Genomic DNA, 23,103 nt, shown 5'->3' on the forward strand with positions numbered 1-23,103 from the left:
CTAAGTAATGGCATGAAATGGTGGGGAAAAGGTTCAATCTAGAAATAGGAAAAGCTGGGGTTCAAATCTTACCTCTGACATTACTAATTCTGTGACCCTAAGCAAGTCACTTAAACTCCTTGAACCTCTGGTATCTATGAGATTGGAGTAATAGTGTCCATGGGAGTCATTGTAAGAATCAACTAAAGATATCATATGTGCAGTAATTTACAAAACTTTAAAGCAATGTATAAATAAATATTATTATTATTATCTTCCATGCATTCTTTTTCTTTTGTTTTTGTGGAAACTATTTTTTACCTCATTATGAATTTTGGCATTTAGATTGGATTACGGAAAGCACAAGGCCGCCAGGTTGTCAGCTCCCTATAAGCAGTCATTTTAAACTCAACCTATCTAAAACAGAACTCATCATTTTATCCCACTCTACCCCCAAGACCTCATCTGTTCTAGACACCTGTCTTACTGTCCAGGGCACTACCATCCCCCCAGTCACCTGGACTTCTAACTGCAATATTATCTCTGACTCCTCTCTCTTGACCACTACATATGTATATGTGTATATATAGTGTATGTATGTATGTATGTATGTATGTGTGTATGTATATATGTGATCAGTTGCCAGATCCCATAATTTCCTTGTCCACAATTTCTCTCACAAATTTTCCTTTCTCTTCACTCATACAAATAGCAGCCTAGTTCATGCCTTTATGACTTCTCATTTGGTCTATCACAAAAAGCTTTCCCTGTCTCAAATCTTTCCCTACTCTATACCATCATCAACTGAGCTACCAAAATGATTTCACCACCTTGCTTAAGAAACTCCAATCGCTCTCTCTTTTCATTGGTATCGAATATGAAGTCCTTTGTCATTGAAAGCTCTTTACATCCTGGCCTCTTCCTACCTTTTCAATCTTTGTGCATTCTATCCTTCTCCATATACTCTACAACCTAGCAATACTGGCTGCCTCATCTCCTGCCTCCATGCTTTGGTATTGGCTGTTTTCTAGGCTCTCCTTTCTAATTTCTGACTTCTGGAAATCCTGGCATTCTTTAAGACTCAGCTCAAGCACCCAATCCTGCAGGAGACTTTTCCTTGTCTCCCAGTTAATAGTGCAATCTCCTCTATGGTTACATTCTTTGTATTTAATTTGTATGTTCTGATTTATAGATGTCTTTCTCAATTCAGTATAAACTCTCTGAGAGTGGGTACTGTTTTTGCTTTTTCTGTGGTTGTGGAGTGCTTAGAGCACCTGGGACAGAGTAAGCACTTAATAAATACCTCTTGTTGAATTGATTCAGAGTACTTATGCTGGGGTAATGGCTGTGTGCCTGGAATCCCTGCTACCTGGGAGGCTGAGGCTGGTGGCGGATCTCAAGAGTGGGAGTTCTGAGCTATCCACATTAAGATCAGCATTAATATGGTGAGCCTTTTGGAAAAGAGGACCACTAAGTTGCCTAAGGAGAGGCAAACCAGTTCAGGTCAGAAAAAAAAAAAAGCAGGTCTTGGAATTTCTTAAGTGGGGTGGTGATGTGGATTCACACTTTAGGAAATCATTTGGTAGCTAAAATGATGATGGTGAAGAATGGGGAAGGACTTGAGATAGGGAGAGATTATTGCTAACAGAGTAGCTCACTTGCTAATCAGGGTGGAATAGACCCTGCATTTCCAGACTGGGTGAGATAGTAAGAACCAGTCTTAATTAAAACAAAGAAAAAAAAGCAATGCATGGCAAGAAGAAACATGTTGGTTCTCCTTTTTTAGGAATAAGAAAATCATAGAATTCATCCCTGGGAAGGTCTGTAACACAAATTAATCTTAAAGACATCCAGAAACAAGAAAATAAAGAGCACACAATTCTCTGAAGAACACGGAAAATTGAAAGGTGGGGCTTCAGTAAAAACAAAAGATCACGGAACAAGTTTAGCACTGGAAGGGGATCCTAGTGGCTGTTGTACAGATGATGAAAACAAGGACCAGAGAGATGGAGCAATCTGAACAATATCATCCAGGCAGTAAGTGACAGAGCCTGGAATTAAACTCAACTCTTCTGACTTCAAATCCTTTGCTCTTTCCACTATACTATGCAGCCTCACCTCCAAATAAATGATGGGAATATTTTATCAGGAAGAATATTTTATATCTGCGCAGCCCCTCTTCCTTTTCCAAAGTCATTCTACAACCATCCTGTGCACTACCCAGTGTTCTCCACATTGCAGTCCTCAGTGAGCACCGATGGGAACATGTAAATTGGCTTTTAAAAAGTCTATAGTCCACCTATGGATAAGCCAACATTTTCCTACTGTGTTATCATTAGCTCACCCCATTGTCAAGTATTATAAACCTGACTTCCCTCTCCAGAGCTTAGGAGAACTTCGGAAGGTGTATTGGAGAACCTCAATACTTTTCACAAGTATTTCTTGTTCAGCCATTTGATCATGCCCGACTCTTTGTGAGCCCATGGACCAACTGTCCTTGGGGTTTTCCTGGCAAAGATACTGGGGTGGTTTGCCATTTCCTTCTCTAGTTTGATGTAGGCAGGAGTTAAGTGACTTGCCCAAGGTCATACAGATAGTAAGTGTCTGAGGTCAGACTTGACCTCTGGTCTTTCTGACTCCTGGCTTAGTGCTCTATCCACAGCGCCACCACCTATCTGCCCCTTCACAAATATGAGAAATACGTATACATACCCTGGCTTAATGGTATGATTAGGGAACATGGTTGAAGTAAGATAAAAGAAAGCAAAAAAATACATTAAAAGTCTACTATATGCCCTGTGCCACACCAGAGACATCCAGGTACACAGAGCAGAGCTGACAGCTGTGTGCAATCAGTAATTGTTTTATGCCAGGATGATCCTATTAAATACTTGCCAGTACTAGACTCTCTTGGTAGAGTTCTTGCTACACATTGTTGTAGCACTAGATTACATGTTGGACCAGTGCCCACAAAGGCTGGAGTAATACGAAGGGTAATTTCCCCTCAAAAACCCCCAAATTTTACCAATTCAAACAGCATGGGCCAGTGGTTAAGAGAACTTTTTTTTTGAAACATCTGTTTTGTTTATTGTGAGTTACAATTCTGTTCTTCGCTCCAGCTGTTCCCCTACCCATTGAGAAGGCAAGCAATATGACATCCCTTATGCATGTGAAGTCATGTAAAACATATTTCTATATTAGCCATGTTGCAAATAAAAAAGCAAGAAAAATAAAGAAAATGAAAAAATATATATATTTTTATATACTTTGATATTAATTCAGACTTTATCAATTCTAAGAAAACCTTTTCAAACATCCACTCACTATTGACCATTTATTTCAGATGCTTGAGAGAAAACCCAAGGCTGCAGAACTTACCCCCTAGAGTTTCATCCTTGGCTTGGTAAGTTCGGTACAGAAGGACTATTTCAACCCAGTAACGATAGATGAAGGCACTTGTCAAGAGGATTACCACCAATGTTATAGTGGTGCCAAATAGTATGTATGTGAAAAGCACTGGGAAGAAAAAAATCGCAGGTGTTATTCTCCATGAATACTGTTGAAAGCAACAGGTCTAGAAAAAAGACCGTGTTTGCATAAGAATACATTGTAAAGCAACTTGTATTCCCAAACAGAACCTTTTAGCTTACAATCATTTTTATAAAAACTCCTCCACCGGAAGCATTCTCTGTCCATATGTGCTAACTCTTTGGAGGAAACTAGATGAAAGGCAGTATTAGATGTACAGAGATTCCTGGATTGAGTGTTGGATCTCAACTTGCCACTTAATACCTATGTGACCTGGGGCACATATTTAATCTCTCTGGGCTTGTTTTCTCCCCTTAAAAGTTAGGTGGTTGGGATCAGATGGCTTTCAAAGTCGCTTCCAGTTCTAAAATAATACGTTTATCATGTTTGGAATGAGTGAGGAAGCCCAGGAACTCTGAGGACATTCATTCCTGAGTATTAGATAGATCGCAAGCTCTCAGACGACTGGCACTTGCTCAAGAGAAGTCTAGATTGTTACAAGGGCCCTGTTGGTTTCTGGAGTCAGCAGACAGAGCATTGGGTCTGGAGATAGGAAGACCTAAGACAGCCTCAGATACTTCCTAGCTGAGTGACCCTCGGCAAAATGCTTAACTTCTGTCTACCTCAATTTCCCGAAATGTAAAATGGGGTTAATAATAACACCTATGTCCCAGGGTGATTGTGAGAATCAAATGAGATAATATTTGTAAAACACTCAGCACAGTGCCTGGTATATAATAGGTGTTTAATAAATGCTTATTCCTTTTCTTCCTTTCTTCCTAATAAATATGAGCAATAAGATTAGTCCCCAGGAGTTGGCAGTTAGTTAGAAGTGAAGCTAAAAATAGAACTAAATTTCTCTTTAACAACAAAGCCTGCCTCATACCCACTTCCCTTTAGACATGGATAGACCACATCTCTAACATGACGCTTTGGGGTTTACCTCCTCTTTTCTGTTTCAGCTTGATGGTCCATGTAGTATTCCCCACAGAATTCTGAGCAAAACATATAAATGTCTTTTGTAGATCCTTTTTAGTTACTTGCTTCAAGCAGGCAGTATAATATATAGTTTGCCTCTCTACCTGGTTGTCAATACTAGGAAAGAAAGACACTGCGGTCATGTATCTAGGTCATCACCTATGCAAAGAATACATGTCGGCACCTCCTGTGAGCCTATTGACATCTCGGTATACTTATCAATAGTCCTAAGAATGAAAAATTTATTTCAGAAGTGACATAAAGTGGAAGGAAAGTGTTGAATTTGGAGTCAGAGGACTTGGGTTTGAATCCCTAGCTTTGCTATTCACTAGCTATCCAAAGTCTCTCTCTCAAGTCATTCTCCCAAAGACAGAAGTCTTTTGTCCACAGTTTTATATCTGCAGAATGAGAGGTTTGGCCTACACCATTTCTAAAGACTCTTATTTATCTAGATCCTATGATCGAATGTCTTTATGATTCAATCCGGATGTATTTAATAGGAATAAGAAGTCAAAGCTGGATTATTATGCTGGATGCACTTGTCCTAAGGCTTGATAGCAACAATATGGAAGAGACAGTGACCCTGAGGAAGGCCAAATTTCAACCATCTGGCTAAAAAATGTACAGGACTGGAAGTTAGGAGCTCTAACTTTGAATGCCTTCTCTAGCACTATATTACAATTATTTTTTCTGACTTTGCATTAAGACACTGTGTGTGTGTGTGTGTGTGTGTGTGTGTGTCCATGAATGAGAAGAGTATATAGAGAAAGGACTATATATGGTTAGTGATTATGTATGTATAGATGAGAAAGAGATATGCATATATGTATATATAGGAGCTGCCTTCTTATAATAATGGCCTATATGACCTTGGACAAGCCCCTTAACCTTCCTCTGCCTCAGTTTCCTCATCTATAAAAGAGAGATGTGGACTAGATAGCTCCCAAGTTCCTTCCACCTCCAGTGCTATGATCCTATGACCCCATTTCATTGATGTAGGAATTCCTAGTGAAACATCTTCTTCTACCAATGTAAATTGGTACATGCTCTGCAACTTAGAATCACAGAAAATTGTCTGGGGAACTGAAACGTTAAGTGAGTTGCCAAGGGTCCCACAGTATGTGTCAAAGGTAAGACTTGAGTCCTGGTCTTCTGTCTCTGACTCTCTACCCATCTACCTGTCATCTTTTTCTCTCTCTCTGTAAATGTGTGTGTACACACACATGTATATATACACACACATGTATGTATGTAAGTAAAATCACATATGTGTGTATGTGCACAATGTGTGTATACATATGTGTGTAACTGCACATACATAGTTTTCCAAAATCTTATCAAATCTGTTAAAGCTTAAACCCACATTAAGACTTTTCAGACACCTTGTATAATTTATAGGATCAGAAATCTAGAGCTAAGAAGGATTTTAGGATTCAACTGGCATATTTGTTTCATTTTACAGATGATGAAACTGATACGTAAGAGGATAAAGCATTTAAGAAAGCTAGAGCTAAGTTTCATTGGATTTTCATTTTACCTTATGTTTTCCGGTTTTAGTTCTTCCCTGTTAAGCTCAGCATCTTCAACATACCATTTTACCACAGGGTTGAAATTTCTTTCCTGGCCAAAACATACTTTGCATTCAAGAGTCAATGGCAATCCTGGAAATATGGAATAGGAAGGAAGAAAATGATCATTTTACAGATGAGGAAACTGAGACAGAGAGCCATAAAAAAGGCAAGGGAGTTGTTCTCAAAGATGAACACTGCTGAGGGCAGGTAGGTGGCCCAGAGGATAGAGGTCCAGCCTTCGAGTCAGGAGGACCTGAGTTCACTTGACACTTGACACTCACTAGCTGTGTGACCCTGGGCAAATCACTTAACCCCAATTGCCTCACCAAAAAGCAAAAAAAAAAAGTCAGTTCTGGTAGAAGAGATGCAAATAAGGAACAACAGAGATAAGTGGTTTCTATTGTCCATACATCCAAGGCCCCTTCCAAGGAGATTTAGGTCCCAACTCACCAAGTTCCACTTCCAACGTCCCCTGGTCATTTGTTGGATTAGCAATGATTGGCGCCAGTGAAGTATTTTTTACTGGAAAAGAAAACAAAGCTTTACACTTTGCACTATGAAAACCGACAAATTTGTTTATAACCTTTAGGAACAAGGTCTTGATTTGGAGACAAGTATTTCAAATTTTCATCCTCCCTCATCAATTCCCAGCACCATAACATTAGGGCAGCAGGTTTTTTGTTTTGTTTTGTTCTGCTATGTTGTGTGTGTGTGTGTGTGTGTGTGTTGGGAGTTGGGGGTAGAATTCTTATCTTAAAGACTTCTAAATGAAAGTACATTCCTCAAAGACTTGGTAAAGGAGTACTATCACATAATGCTTTCTTCACAAGTTGGGACAAGCTTACAGAATAGCACTTGACATTTTTGAGGTTATGACCCCTTCCTAGAAGAGCAATGACTTGCTTGAGATAACGTGGGTGATACACACACACACACACACACACACACACACACACACACACACACATACACACATACCCCTATACAGGGTGTTCAAAAAATCTTTTGCTATTGAATCTTCAAATAGCACCAAGGCTTTTGCGACAGCTTGCGTATACATATATACCTACCCATAAATGTGCTATAAATCTTTTATTCTTCTCAATGAGTTCCATTATTAACTTATCTACCACTGAAAAGCACTCTTTTAGTAGATTTATTGGCATTCCACTAAAATTGTAAATTAACATTAGTAGTAGTCTCATTAATAACATATTAGCATGGCCCAGCCATGGACAATGAATATTCTTTGAGCTATTCACTTGGTTCCTTTTATCTGTAAGAATCACTTTGCAAATTTTGAATGATTCCTAAAATATATAGATTTTGTACAATTAAAAAAATAGAAAGATATTACCTCCCATTCACTGATTATATGTCTTGTATGTACACAGTTGTTGTCATGCTGTTTCCCCAATTAAATAAAATTTGAGTTCCTTGAGGGCAAGAACTTTTTTTGTGTGTGTATGTTTTCAGCACTTAGCACAATGCCTGGCATGTAGTAATCCCTTGATAACTGCTTGTTGTTCATGATAACATATGTAACAGCCGATTCAGAAAACCTTATCTAGAGATTAGGTATAAGGCATTATTAGTATAAATAAGAATTTCTGCCCCTGGTGCATTCATTGAAAACCATGCCCAGGGCAATATGGAACCCACAGTTGGTGAGGACACTAGGCTATGGAGGAAGAAAGAAATCCTAGGATCCCACAAGTGTACCCCTCCTCCATCTCCTTTTCCCCTTCCTGCCAAGGAATCAAGCCATTTAATAACTTTCAGTTTCAACTCACTTTCCTTGTTGTTGTTCAATTGTTCAGTCATGTCTAACTATTCATGACCCCATAGACCATACTGTTCACGAGGTTTTCTTGGCAAAGATGCTGGAATGGTTTGTCATTTACTTCTCCAGTGGATTAAGACAAAAAGAGATTGTGACTTGTCCAAGGTCACACTCATAGTAAGTGTTTGAGACTAGATTTGAATTCAAGTCTTCCTGATCCTAAGCCCAGAGTTCTATCCACTGAGCCACACAGCTGCCTCCTTCCCCCTCATCTCCCATAGGTAACTGCTAAGGTCAGTTATTGTTTTTATTGTTTTTCCATATTAGGCATCCAAAAAAAAAATCTTACTACTGAGGGGAGGAGAGGTGTTGGAATGGAAGCTATTATAGGAAGGCAGTTAGGTGGCACAGAGGATAGAACACTGAACCTGAAGTCAGGAAAACCTGAATTCAAATCTAGCTGTGTGTCTCTGGGTAAGTCACTTAACCTCAATTTTATCATCTGTAAAATCAGTATAATAATATCACCTACCCCCAGGGTTGTTGTGAGGATAAAGAGAGAGAATATTTGTAATGTCATTTGTAGGCCTTAAAACAACTTACATATGCTAGGTATTATTATCATGATTATTATTATTCTAGAAAACAGATAATTTGGGAGAAAGCTCTGAAGGAAGCTTGCAAAGTATTTGTTTTGTTTTACTAATATAACCTTTAAAGATAAAATGTTTTGAAAGCTCTAAGCTTTAATAGTTAAAATTGCCCTAAAACTTTTGGGACACTGATTTTTAAAACTACATGGACTTTGTAAATTTATAGTGAACAACCACTCTAAATAGAGAAACTAAATAAAGCTTTTTAACTGACTTTAAAATGTAAATAGTGAAGTTTGCCCCCCATCCCCACCATAACTAGGGCTTTTATCTAATTATTGCTTACTCACGGAGTAATGACACTAAGAACAACTAGCTTAATTTAATGTGAGTCAGAATCTCAGTACTAGATTTTAATGAATTTCATTGAACTGAATATTACTCACCAATGGTTTTCACTTCAACAACTGCTCTGACTATCCACCAAGTTGAGTTAATAGACTGGTTATAATCACATACATACACACCATGATCTTGCTCGAAAATTTCATCAAAGATTATGTTGGTGTCTTTCCAATAAGGGCACAGCATTCCATTCTAATCCAAGAGAAAACAAAAATAAAATAATCAAATTTTTAGTTTTATCATTAATTCATAGTAGCCGTCTCATTCCCTATGACAATGACATACTTTAGTAAAACCTTAAAAACAGTCTAAATTGTAGGAAGTCCCATCCTTACAAACTGCCTTTACCTTGAAATTTATTTATAAATTAGTTTGGAATTTGGAATGCATTTTCCCATTGAAACAATGTTATATGAGGTAGTTGTACCCTCTTCCCTGTCATAAGCAAGTTCAAAAAAGCTCCTTATGTTTCTGAAATACTGTACCACTAGAACTTTAGTCAATAATAGTCAATAGTCAATAAACAAGCAGTAAGCAACCAATGAACATCTATTAAGGATGTGCCAGGCACTGTACTAAACTCTGGAGATACAAAAAGAGGCAAAAGTCTCTGCCCTCAAGGAGCTAGTAGGTGAGGCAACATGAAAATAAATATCTGCAAAACAAGCTATATACAGGATAAATAGGTAGTAATTAACAGATGGAAGGCTTTAGAATAAAGAGGGGCTGCAGAAGCCTTCCTGTAGGAGGTGGGATGTTAGTTGGGACTTCAAAGATGACAAAAAGGTCAGTAGTCTAAGTACACAGGAGAGAACATTCCAGGTATGGGGGATAGCCAGAGAAAATGCCTGGAGCTGAGAGATTGAGTGTCTTATTTATGGAACAGCTAGGAGGTCAGTATCACTGGATCAAATAGCAGGTGCAATGTGTAAGAGGACTGAAAAGGTAGGAGGGGACTAGGTTACAAAGGGCTATGAATGCCAAAAAAAAAAAGAGCATTTTGTATTTGGTCCTAGAGGTAATAGAGAGTCATTAGAGTTTATTGAGTAGGAGGGAGTGACATGAGCAGACCCCCATTTATGAAAATCCCTTTCTTGACTGAATGGGGGATGGATTGGGATGGAGAGAAAGTTGAAGCAAGTAGACTTATCAGAAGGCTATTGCAATCATAAAGGCATGAGGTGATAGAAGACCTGTGCCAGAGTGGTGGCAATGTCAAAGAAGAGAAGGGAATGTTTTCAAGAGATGTTGCAAAAGTGAAATTTACAAGTCTTGGGAACAGATTGGATAAGGAGAGTGAGAGTTAGTAAGAAATCCAGGATGACTTCTAGGTTGCAAGCCTGAGGGACTGGGAGGATGGTGTTGCCCTCTACGATACGTAGATAGATAGATGGATGGATATATAGATATAGATACAGATAGAAAATATAATGAGTTTCATTTTGAACATATTGAGGTTAAGGTGTTTACTGAACATCTAATTAAAGATGTCTGAAAGGAAATTGAAGATGGGAGATTGGAAGTCAGGAGAAAGTTTGGGGCAGGATAGGTAGATTTGAGAATCAACAGCAAAAAATGGTAATTAAGCCCACAGGAGCTGAGGAGATCACCAAGTCAAGTAGTATAAAGAGAGAAGAGAATAATCTAAGATAGAACACTGAGGGGACATCTACAGTTAGAGGATATGATCTGAAAAAAGATCCTGCCAAGGAGACAGAGAAGTGGTCAGATAGGTAGGAGGAGAAACAGGAGAGCCTGGTGCTCCCAAAGCCTAGAGATTAGAGATTATGAAGGAAGAGAAAGTGATTGACAGTACTGAAGAATGCAGAGAGGTCATTGGGTTTGGCAACTAAGAGATTATTAGTAACTTCAGAGAGAGTACTTTCAGTGGAATGGTAAAGTTAGAAGCAGGATTTTAAGGGGTTAAGAAGAGAGTGAGGAGCCAAGATGGTGGAGTAAAAAGGTAGTCACTCTCACCCTCCCCTATCAACATCTGAAAACCCAGAAAATATCACTCCGGGGGGGAAAAAAACCTTGGAATAGCTGAACTAGAAGAAAGATGGGGAACAGTAGTGCAGCAACCCAGCAAACAGGTCTCCCAGTGTCTCAGCAAAAATAAGGGAAGCAGCACTACGAAGGGCCCCAGGCAGATAAGCACCCTGCAGCATTCATCTGAAAGGAGCTGAAGAAAGCAACCTAGAGTCTTCCTAAAGTCCCAGCCTTGCTGTTTCCAGCCCAAAACCAGGTAAGCTGTCAGAACCCTACAGCCTCCAGATGTCAACCAGGAGGAGATCCTGAAGCCCAGGTGGTACAGCAAGCAAACACCAATACCTGGACCTCCTAGTGTTTCAGTGAGGGTGGGGGGAACCGGTGGAAACCAGCTTAGAAAACCACCAGGTGCCTCAGCACTTTACCACAAAGGAATCTCCCAGTGCATTAGCAGAAACAAGGGAGGCAACATTGCAAGGGGCCCCAGGCAGATAAACACCCTGCAGCACCCATCTAAAAGGAGCTGAAGAAAGCTAAAGAAAAGGAAAAGCAGGCAACTTAGAATTGCCTGAAAGTTCTAGCCTTGCTGATTCCAGCCCAACACGAGGTAAGCTGCCAAAACCCTATTTGTCGACATGAGAGGCCACAGCACACAAAGCCAGTGACCAAGACCTAGGCTCCCAACACAAAAAACTTGGGTCAGTGCCCTCTGTTCCCCAGCAGGAGAGCTTAATCTCTTTAAAGGCCAGGGAATAAAGAAACCATGAGTAAAAAGAAACGTACCATAGATTCATATTCTGAGAAGAGTGAAGATCAAGACAGAAATTCTGAAGAGGACAACATTGTCAACAAACCCACATCTGCAACATCGAAAGTGAATATGAACTGGTCTGAAGTTCGAAAAGCCTTCTTAGAAGAGCTCGAGAAGGAGTTTAAAAGTCTAATGAGAGAGGTAGAAGAGTCCTTAAAAAACACAATTGGCCAATTGATGAAGGAAGTACAAAAACTAACAGAAGAAAACAATTTGTTAAAAACTAGAATTGGACAAATGGAAACTAATGACTCTATGAGAGAGCAAGAATCAATCAAACAGAAACAAAAAATGAAAAAATAGATGAAAACATAAAATACCTCATCGGTAAAACAACCGACCTGGAAAATCGATCCAGGAGAGACAATTTAAAAATCACTGGACTACCTGAAAATCATGATGAAAAAAAAAGAGCCTGGACAGTATCTTTCAGGAAATCATAGAGGAAAATTGCCCAGAAGTCCTAGAACCAGAAGGTAAAATAACCATAGAAAGAATACACTGCTCACCACCCGAAAGAGATCCCAAATTAGGGGGCAGCTAGTGGCGCAGTGGATAGAGCACCGTCCCTGAAGTCAGGAGTACCTGAGTTCAAATCCGGCCTCAGACCAAACACTTGACATGTACTAGCTGTGTGACCCTGGGCAAGTCACTTAACCCCAACTGCCTAAAAAAAAAAGAGAGAGAGAGATCCCAAATTGAAAATGCCAAGGAATATAACAGCAAAATTCCAAAATTACAAGATGAAAAAGAAGGTGCTGCAAGCAGCCAGAAAGAAACAATTTAAATATCATGAAACCACAGTCAGGATTACACAGGACCTTGCAGCTTCTACATTAAAAGACCGCAGGGTGTGGAACATAATATTCCATAAAGCAAAGGAGCTTGGATTGCAGTCAAGGATCAACTACCCTGCAAAAATGAGCATTATTTTTAAGGGGAGGAGATGGATATTCAACAAAACAGGGGACTTCCAAACCTTCCTGATGAAAAGACCAGAGCTCAACAAAAGCTTTGATCTTCAGGTACAAGTTTCAAGAAAGACATAAAAAGGTAAATGAGACAGAAAGATACAAAATACTGTTAATAAGGGTAGACTGTTTACATCCCTACAAGGGAAGATGACACTTGCAACTCCTGAGAAATGTATCATTATTACACCATGTTAAAGGAGTATGTATAAAGGGGGTGGATATTAATTGACTTTGATGTAATGATAAAAACAAAATCTAATCAAGTGGGTTAAATGGATTCAAGTAAGTGGATTAGTCTGATCTTAGAAAATGTACTGAGAAAGGAGGAGGCAGACAAGGGTAAATTACATCACAGGAAAAGGCAGAAAATGCTATTACAGCAGAGGGAAAGAAGGGAGGGGGGTGAGCATTGTTTGAAGCTTACTCTCATCAGATTTGGCTGAAGAAGGGAATAACATAATAAGTTAGGTATAGAAATCTAACTTGCCCTATAGGCAGTAGGAGGGAAAAAGGGAAAGAAAAGGGAGGGGGGATAGAAGAGAGGGAAGAAACAGTAAGGGTAAAGGGGAAGAAAAGGGAAAGGGATAATAGAAGGGAGGAGAGACTAAAGGATATAGATATAGATGATATAGATATAGATATAGATAGATATAGATATAGATATAGATATAGATATAGATATAGATATAGATATAGATATAGATATAGATATAGATACAGATACAGATACAGATACAGATACAGATACAGATACAGACACAGACACAGACACAGACACAGACACAGACACAGACACAGATATAGATATATAGATATAGATATAGATATAGATATAGATATAGATATAGATATAGATATAGATATAGATATAGATATAGATATAGATATAGATATAGATATAGATATAGATATAGATATAGATATAGATATAGATATAGATGTAGATATAGATATAGATAGATGGATGGATGGATGGAGGGCACAGGGTGAGTTGAAAATGAAGGGGAGATATCTAACAAATAAAATTAAGGGGTGAGAGAGGATTATACTGGGAGAAGGAGAAAGGAAGAGGTAGAATGGGATAAATTATCTCACATAAAACAGACAAGAAAAAGCTTTTACAGTGAAGGGGAATTGGGGGAAGGTGAGAAGGAATGAGTGAATCTTATTCTTATCGGATTCGGCTTAAAGAAACATACACACTCAGTTGGGTATGGTAATGTATCTTACCCTACAGGAAAATAGAGGTGGAAGAGGATAAGAAAGCAAGGGGGGATGATAGAAGAGAGGGCAGATTGGGGGAGGGAGTAATCAGAAGCTAACACTTTTGAGGAGGGACAGGGTCAAAAGAGAGACTAGAATAAATAGGAGGTGGGATAGGATGAAGGGAAATATAGTTAGTTTTTCACAACATGACTACTATGGAAGTCTTCTGCATGACTACACATGTATAACCTGTATTGAGTTGCTTGCCTTCTCAATGAGTTTGGGTGGGTAGAAAGGAAGGGAAAAAATCTGGAACCCAAAGTTTTAACAAATGTTAAAAATTGTTTTCACATGCAACTGGGAAATAAGATATATAGGCAATGGGTTATAGAAATCTATCCTGCCCCACAGGAAAATAGAAGGGGAAGGGGATGAGAAGGGGCTAATGATAAAAGGGGGGGGCAGATTAGGGGAAAGGGTATTCAGAATGCATACTGCCTTGGGGTGGGGGGAGGACGTAGATGGGGAGAAAATTTGGAACTCAAAATCTTGTGGAAGTGAATGTTGAAAACTAAAAATAAATACATTATGTAATGAAGAAGCAAGTAAGAGGAGAGAAAATGAAGGCACCCATTATAGACAGGCTTTTCCATGAGTTTAGTTACAAAGGGCAGAAGAGATATAGGGCAATAGTTAGTGGGGATGGAAGAATCAAGTACAAGTTTTTTTCAGGATAGGGGAGGCTGTAGAAAATAAGCCAACAGAAAGAAAAAGTTTGAAAATATCTGAAAGAATGGGCATGATAGAGGGGGCAATATGTTACAGGAGGCAGAATGGAATGGGATCACCTTAGCAAATAGAGAAGTTAGTCTCAGTAAGGAGTAAGGGCAATTCATCATGTGAGATGGGAGAAAGACAGTGACAGAAGGCACTTATTATGTGTTAGGAAATGTGCTAAGTACTAGGAATACAAACATGCAAAACACAGACTCTTGCCTTCAAAAAGCTTACAATATAATGCAGGAAAGATAATATGCAAAAAGAAATCTGGAATGTGGGTGGAGAAGTCAAGACATACAAAATGAGAAATGTGTGCATCCAGAGAACTAAACGATCAAAATGACTAAGGTGTTTTAAAGCCTTAGGAACAATGTTTCTAAGAGAAAACTTGCTTAGGATTCGAGGCTAAGAATTTATTTCCCCTCATTCTGGTGAGTTTGAGGATTTTCTTTTCCCATCTCCCCCATTTGCAAAGAAGGCTGTCTTAGCCACAGAACACTAATGTCAGCTCTTGTGTCTTAGAAAAGGGGATCTGCAATATCAGTGGTTAAGTGGAAATGATGGTGGGCAGAGAAGGGAAGAGGTATTTGCAGAAGCTAGGGGTGATAAGGAACTTTGGGGATCATAGGATCAAGAGTGTGCTGGGTACTCCCTAATTAATAAATGGGGATAGAAAAAAGGCAGTTTTCAGATGAAGAAATCAAAGCTATCTATAGTGATATGAAGAGATGTTCTAAACCACTATTGATTAGGCAAATGCAAATGAAACCAACTCTGAGGTACCACCTTACAACTATCAGATTGGCTAATATGACAGAAAAAAAAATTGATAAATATTGGAAAGGAGTGGGAAAATTGGGACACTAAAAAAAATTTTAAAAAAGAAAAAAAGAAAATTGGAACACTAATGCATTGCTGATGGAGTTGTGAACTGATCTAACTATTCTGGAAAACAATTTGGAACTATGCCCAAAGAGCAATCAAACTGTGCATACCCTTTGATCCAGCAATAACACCACTAGGTCTGTATCCCAAAGAAATCACATAAAAGGGAAAAGGACCTACATATACAAAAATATTTATAGCAGCTTTTTTTGTAGTGGCAAAGAATTAGAAACTGAGGGGATGCCCATCAATTGGGGAATAGCTGAATAAGTTATGGTCTATGAATGTAATGGAATACATTGTGCTATAAGAAATGATGAACAGGCAGACTTCAGAAAAACTTGAAAGACTCGTATGGACTGATACTGAGTGAAATGAGCAGAACCAGGAGAACATTATACACAGCATCAGCAACATTGTACGATAACCATGAATGACTTAACTATTCTCGACAATACTATGATACAAGACAAGTACAAAGTACTCACGAAGGAAAACGCTATCCATATCCATAGAAAGAACTGATGGAGTCTGAATGCAGATCAAAGCATACTATTTTCATTATTTTCACTTTCTTTTTTCGTGGTTCTTTTCTTCTGTCTTGTTTCTTCTTTCACAACATAACTAACATGGAACTATATTTTACATAATTGCACATACATAACCTATATCAAATTATCAATTGCCTACTGTCTTAGAGAGGGGATAGTGAAGGAGGAAGGAAGAAAATGTGGAACTCAAATTGAAAAAAAAGAATGTTAATAATTGTCTTTACATGTAATTGGAAAAAAGAAAAAGCTATTTTTAAAAAAGGAGTGCTGGAGCCAGCTTGAACTGGCAGAGCTGGTTGTTAAGTTTTATTGTTTTGTTGATTGTTTAGACTTAAGAACTCAATGAAGAAAATGTTAACAATGAAGATTAAACTTAAAGGTGTGTCTTACATATGTTTTATTATTTGGAGAGCCAGTTATTAATTTTTTACCAGCATACACCTACATAGTATCACAGGTTCAGAGCTAGAAGGAATCTTAGAGATCATCTACTTTAATTCTATCATACTTGAACCCCAGAAAGGGGGAGTGATTTGTGTACAGTCACACCGGTAATAAGCAGATATAGGATTTGAACATAGGCCCTCTGAGTCCCATCCAATGTTCATTCTGCTGTACCATGTTGCTCCTTTGAAAATGAATGGTACCAAAAGGTTTCACTAAGTGACTTGCTATTGCTAAGTTGACAGGGATGCAGGGAAGAAGGGGACTGGGGATGGAGAGGTGATAGAACTAGATATGCAGGAACTCTTGTAATAAAAACAATGAAAATGGTTATAAAAGACTAGAAAAATCCAACTATGACCAAAATATGCCACTGATTATCAATCATTAATTTGTACTTAGATTGAATCTCAAAATGAGTTTTACAATGATATCTACTAAGGATGCTATGAATTCTCATGGTGGACCTCTGTTCCTGAAGGTTCGCCATCTTAGTTTCAACCTTATTGTGTACACCCTTTAGGCTATTGCCCTACTGCATCTCAGAACACCTATACTCAATGATTCATAAAACTTCAATAGTAGGAATTATAGGCATGCACAATAATGCTGTTCCCATAATTTACTCTCCTAATCAGAGGCATTTTACAGTTAGTGATCATCCTTCTCAGCTAACTTACCTCATAACTGGAAACAAAAATGTGCACTACTTACTGTGGTCTGTAGCTTCTTGTTTTTGTTGCATTAACTCAACAATGTAAGAAACTTAATGTTTCCTCTCTTTCCCAAATCCCTAGAAAAAGCTTACTTTCCCTTCCTCTCCTCTCATTCTCTCTTCAATACTTTGCAATATGGCTGCCCACCTCCTCACACAACTGAAACCATTCCCTTCAAAGTTACCAACAATCTCTTATCTGGCAGACCTGATGGTCTTTTCTCAGTCCTCATACTTCCTGACCTATCTTCTGCATTTGACTCTGTTTATCACCTTCTCCTCCTGGATATACTTTTTCTTTTTGGAATTTCATGACACTCAATTTTTCCTAGTTTCTTTCTAATCTGTTTGACAACTCTTCTCAGTCTCCATTGCTGGTTCATCTTCTATATCATGCCACCTAACCATGGATATGTCCAAAGTTCTCTACTAGGCCTTCTTTTCTCTCTACATTCTCTCTGCCCTGGGCTGTGCCCAACCTCATGACCTTTCCTTCAAACACATATTCCACTCCTTCAAGGTCCACACTTCTGCTTATTCAGGTGACAATTAATTATCTGATAAATTAAGCTGGGCTAAATTAACAGATGCCAATGGGTTCATGGATTAACTTTCCCTATAGAATATTTACATTTCAACCAAGATATTCTAGAGATGATACTTTAACCTAAAGACATGACTCCAAGGGTGAGATCTTTTGGCACTCTTTGCACAATTCTACATAAGTATTAAAGGGTGAACCAGCTACCTTGGCACCAGAGTTTAAGTCTTCTGGATCTACTATAGGGCCAACTCTATAGAATTTAGAGACCCTATATTTAAGTCTTTAAGTTGCCTATTATGAGAATGGTACTTGTGTTTTATACTTGATGTCTCTTGGTGACACAATTCAGTCATTCTTACCTTGTACCATGTTATGTCTTGCCTTTGTAAATCTCCCTCACAGTTCACCCCAGGACAAGGAACCGAATCAGTGCTACCAATGAGAAGATATAGCTCATTTTTTACAGAGTCCATACAGGGTGTCTTTTCCTTTGGCTGAACTTCTACAGTTATATTAAGAAAACAAGTTATCCCCTTCGATTTTCTGGAAAAGATAATAAACTCCTGTAAACATATTTACTGTATCAAAATAAAACAAAGATTAGACAGTATTTTCAGATAGAAATAAGCATTACCTGGACTCCTTTATTGCCTTTGGCTTATATTTGATTGCACAAATATAAGACCCAGCATCACTCATACCAATTGGTGAAAACTGAAGTAAATTATTTTCCCATGTGATGTGAGGGTGGTCATTCTGAATAGCATATGGCTGTGATCCATTTTGAGGTTGTTTGTACCACTGGACCCCTTGGCACAAAGTTCCACCACACCTCTGTCTCATTGAAAGATTTCTGTTTTTGCAGGAACGTGGTCTAGGAACATCACAGAATAATAAAAACTTCTCTCCACTCCTTGCACGGTATCTCCAGGTGTTTTCTGTAGAAGGGCAGCCTGAAGAAGAAAGTAACAGATAACTATAGAAACTAGTAAGAAGACAAAGTTCATAGTCAGATTCCATTTGATGAGCATACCAATATCTTCTACAATCTGATTTGATAGCAGTTTAATCTTGATAGCAAGGTACTTATATGCTTATGCATATTCCTAAAAATAAAACTTTTCCCCCCTACACACAGTACCTTAACAAAGAACTGCTACACTTTCAGGCATGGCAATCTCTTTGAAAGCTCACTAAAAGCATTTGAATACATCTGAACTGCTCAATATACTAAAAGTAAGAGATAGCCTGACCATGGCTCATGGCTTTTTGACTGCCTTCACTAATCTCCTATTTGCTGCAAATGGATCCCAATGTAACTGTTCACTATAGCAGCTAGAAACAATTCTTTCCCAATACTTTCTTCCTTTTTTCCTAATGGAGAAGTTTTAAAAAATCCTCCTTAAAGGAAATGGGAATCATGTGAGTGAATATACCATACTAGTTGTATTGATATATCATCTATCACTTTGGACTTTCACCACAATATGGAAAATGAAAGGTATTTCCTTACCTGACAAATCCGTGTCTCCTTTGACTCCTACCCTTAGGACAAGGCAAAGAAAGATGCAATACAAAGAAAGCATTGTGTTTTCAGTTTTCGTGCTTTGCTTCAGTATTTCCATGCTATTGAAAGATCACAGTACAGAGTGAATTAGGTCTTTGCCTTCATCATCACCTTCTTTCCTCTAAAGTGAGAAATGGGAAATGAGGAAATAGAGGCCAATTTCACAACAAAAGTCACACAGGAAGTTCTGGGTTGACGAGACCTATGAGAATGGGCTCTTATGCATGATGCTCTATTGGAAAAACAATGTGACTGTGACATTCTAAATGGTATATGATAGTTTCATATTATATATGTGTATATATGTATATAAATATATACATATATGTGTGTAGATATAGATATAGATATAGATATAGATATAGATATAGATATAGATATAGATATAGATATAGATATAGATATAGATATAGATATAGATATAGATATAGATATAGATATATAGATATATAGATATGAAGGGAATGCATCAAAAACTCCATTATAGCATTAACCCTTTAGAATGTTTCCATTCTGAGGGGGCTATATTTCTTTTTCAGACTTTTCTTATTTAGCAAGATTGCTTCCATTGATCCTTTGGAAGGTCCTAGATGGTGGTTTTCTAAAGAGATGACTATAGCTAAAGAAAATGTCAGAATGTCCATAATAAAACTAGATGACATTTGTACAAACTAATAATGAGGTAAAAGTCTAAAAGAAGTTTAAAAATGGAGAGGGGAAAAGGTGGGATTATATTAATGGCCAATAAATGTATGAATTCTTACTGTTTTTTCATCAGATTATGGTTCCTTAGGTATTCCCAAATTTTTTCCTATTGGTTACAACTAGCTGCACAACCTTAGGCAAATCATATAAACTTTTTAGACCTCTCATTCCTCATCTGCGAAGTGGAAGGATTGTACAATATGTATTCATGTTCCTTCCACCTTTCAGTTTCAAAGTTTTTATGATCTGTGTCTTCAGTGTAAAGTGGATATGACTCAATTCTACTTACTGGCACTAGGAAAATATATCACAGAATCTTTGAGATGAAAGATATTTGAAGTTCATTCAGCCTAGTCTGCTGGCCCTAATTTTCCATTGTTCTTTCATTTCATGCATCTATTCTATAAATTTTTAAAATTCATACAATTTCAAGGAAAATTACAAACAGAAACAACTTGTGCTAAACTGAAAGTTTTTCTATAGGGTTTTGTGTTGTTGATGATTGATTTATTGTCTTTTGTAGCATTGCAATATGAAATTCAAAACTGGTTCCACAAATACTACTTGAATTTTTTTCAGATTATAACAGTCATAGGAGTATTGGCTCAGAAACTTAGAACTGGAAGGGAACTTTGAGACTATCAGGTCAATTCCTTCATTTTACAAATGAGGAAACTGAGGCCCAGATAGAGAAGGTAACATGTTAAAGATCACACAAGTAGTAACAGAGTCAGGATTTGAACCCAGGTCTTCTGACACCAAGTCAAGTACTCTTTCTTCTGGACAACTCTTCTTTCACATAGCAAAAAAGAAACTTCAAGAAACTAAAAGTGTGACAGAGTTTAAGCTGTTGGTCAGTAGATCACCACCATCTCATTTGGTCCACAAGTCTTTGACTAACAGACTCCACTGTAGCCACCATTTGCTTTCTATCACCTGTGTATCTGCATCTTGGAAACGACAACCTTATTCAATTCCAGATCCCCCACCAACCTTCACCAAGCTGCACAACTTTAAAAAATAATAGTAATACACATGTAAATGCAAATGAGGCCACATAGCTCAAAAAATATAAACACTCACATGTGTTCCAATGAGTTATATTAATCAGGCATCACAAACAGAAAATAATATTGTAGAGCTATGTTTTAAGAAAAAACGTGCAGTGGGAATCTAGTTCTAATCATCTCAAATACTAACAAGAGAATGCTATCTATTTCAAATCTATTTTACAAACTTAGAAAAGTTAAATGAGCGAAAGGGTCAGAATACCATGATAAATACAAAGGCTGCCAAACAGTACCAAATACAACTTACAAAGAACCAAAAACCTGATGCATCATAACATTTCAATGCATGCAAATGTCTGACTTTTTGCTGTACAGAACCTACAACATTGGATGTAGTACACCTTAAATAACTTTAAATGACAGAGAATCCATTTGATGACCATCTCAAGTTCTCTCTTCCAATTAGGGATCAGTAGCATAGTTAGCAGTTAAAAATTTGATTATTGACTCATTACCCCAATACATGTGCACTTGCGCGCGCGTGCGCACACACACACACACACACACACACACATACAAATTCAGGATCCTTTTTGCTATCTTAAACTGCCTACAATTCTTTGCCAGTTATACCTTTGCTTCTATGGAAACAATGAAGAGGTGGAGAATGAAGCTTTATCATTTTCTTAGCTGTTCTTTTAAAATCTCTTACATGACAAAGTCTCCTTTGAAGGGCATTAACTTTCTATGTTCTACCACTATTTTGTTGTTGTTGAGTGATTTCAGTCATGTCTGACTCTTCATGACCGGTTTGGGGTTTTCTTGTCAGAGATAGTAGAGTGACTCACTATTCCCTTTTCCAGCTCATTTTACAGATAAAGAACTGAGGCAAACAGGGTTAAGTTACTTGTCCAGGGACACACAGCTAGTAAGCGTCTGAGGCTGGATTTGAACTCATGAAGATGAGTCTTCCTGATTGTAAGCCCAGTTCTTTATCCACTGTGTCACTAGCTGTCCCTCTCCCACTATTACCAGGTAGTTTTTAAAAGATTCCCTAATATAAACTCAAAGTCCACATGCAACAAACACATAACATGAATTAAAGCACTAAGAGGCACCAGCTAAATTAAGTTACACTCTACATGCATGAATATAAAGGGCAGCTTTAATGATAGACAGAGTAGGTGGCCACCTACGTGGTTCGATTTTAGGGACTCTGAAAGATACCTTTGCTTTCCCCTAATATATGACATGGGAAATTCCTTCATTTTAAAGCCAGAGATAAGGCTGCAAATGCAAATAAACCTGGGAGAGACGTCTTAAAATCAGAAATATCTAAGTAACTGACCTCAATGCCTTCTACATAGCATACAATAAACAAATATTTATAAAATAAAAATGAATATAATATTATTTCATGAAAATAATTTTTTAAATGAGAAAGGAAAGAGAAGAAGACTTGAAAAAGGTGAGAAGGATGACAGGCAGAAATAAAAGGGAAGACTACAGGGCATAAAAGAAGCATCTTGCCTGAAGACGATTCTAATGAATACACAGAAAACATTTCAGTGGATTTTTTTAAGAGAATATTTTGTCTGGTTTTTGTTGTTGTTGTTGTTGTTGTTACTGTTGTTTGCTTACTTTTTAAAAGTAGGGCTGGAGCAGATTTGGAGAGAAGTGATCTGTGTAAAAACAATGAGAAAATTCAATTCTAATATTGGGTCCGTTATCTCCTATTTATACCTAGTGCATGAGGGGAAGCACAGTCCATGCCCACAAAGAATTGATAAGCTCTAATATTAATAACCTAATTTAGACACCGTGAGTCCATTTATAATCTAATATCTTCCCTATTAATTCCTCAAAACATTCTTTATTCATAAAAAACATTCTTTATTCCAAAATATTCATAAAAATGTAGAATAATCTATATTCATAAAAAGAGCATACAGTGTATGTATCCCTGGTTATGGGCACTCCTCATCTGCTATAATCCTTTACTAACAGGAAAACTAGCCCGGGGATGTTCCATTTGTCGCCCAAGTCCTTTGATCATGGACATTTTACTAGTAGCACCCAAAATTG

The 23,103-nt window shown here is 37.8% G+C and overlaps 1 protein-coding gene across 4 annotated transcripts in view; it reads right to left on the reverse strand.

Annotated features, from left to right (window-relative positions):
- Nucleotides 1–23,103, reverse strand: part of IL18RAP (interleukin 18 receptor accessory protein) — a 33,143-nt gene that overhangs the window by 9,586 nt on the left and 454 nt on the right. For 3 of the 4 annotated variants that reach the window (XM_020987891.2, XM_078147376.1, XM_078147375.1), the window contains 9 exons: nucleotides 22,660–22,700; nucleotides 19,250–19,362; nucleotides 18,371–18,689; nucleotides 18,096–18,279; nucleotides 8,879–9,029; nucleotides 6,507–6,578; nucleotides 6,023–6,146; nucleotides 4,451–4,602; nucleotides 3,358–3,495 (listed from right to left, as the gene is read on the reverse strand). In XM_020987891.2, the coding sequence (XP_020843550.1) occupies nucleotides 3,358–3,495; nucleotides 4,451–4,602; nucleotides 6,023–6,146; nucleotides 6,507–6,578; nucleotides 8,879–9,029; nucleotides 18,096–18,279; nucleotides 18,371–18,689; nucleotides 19,250–19,362; nucleotides 22,660–22,700 (1,294 nt within the window). The remainder of the gene's footprint in view (nucleotides 1–3,357; nucleotides 3,496–4,450; nucleotides 4,603–6,022; nucleotides 6,147–6,506; nucleotides 6,579–8,878; nucleotides 9,030–18,095; nucleotides 18,280–18,370; nucleotides 18,690–19,249; nucleotides 19,363–22,659; nucleotides 22,701–23,103) is intronic. The other variant, XM_020987892.2, reaches the window with a different exon arrangement.

The sequence above is a fragment of the Phascolarctos cinereus genome, unplaced genomic scaffold (genome assembly GCF_003287225.1).
Source record: "Phascolarctos cinereus isolate Bilbo 61053 unplaced genomic scaffold, phaCin_HiC Scaffold_7;HRSCAF=346, whole genome shotgun sequence".
In the NCBI taxonomy this organism is placed as follows: domain Eukaryota; kingdom Metazoa; phylum Chordata; class Mammalia; order Diprotodontia; family Phascolarctidae; genus Phascolarctos; species Phascolarctos cinereus.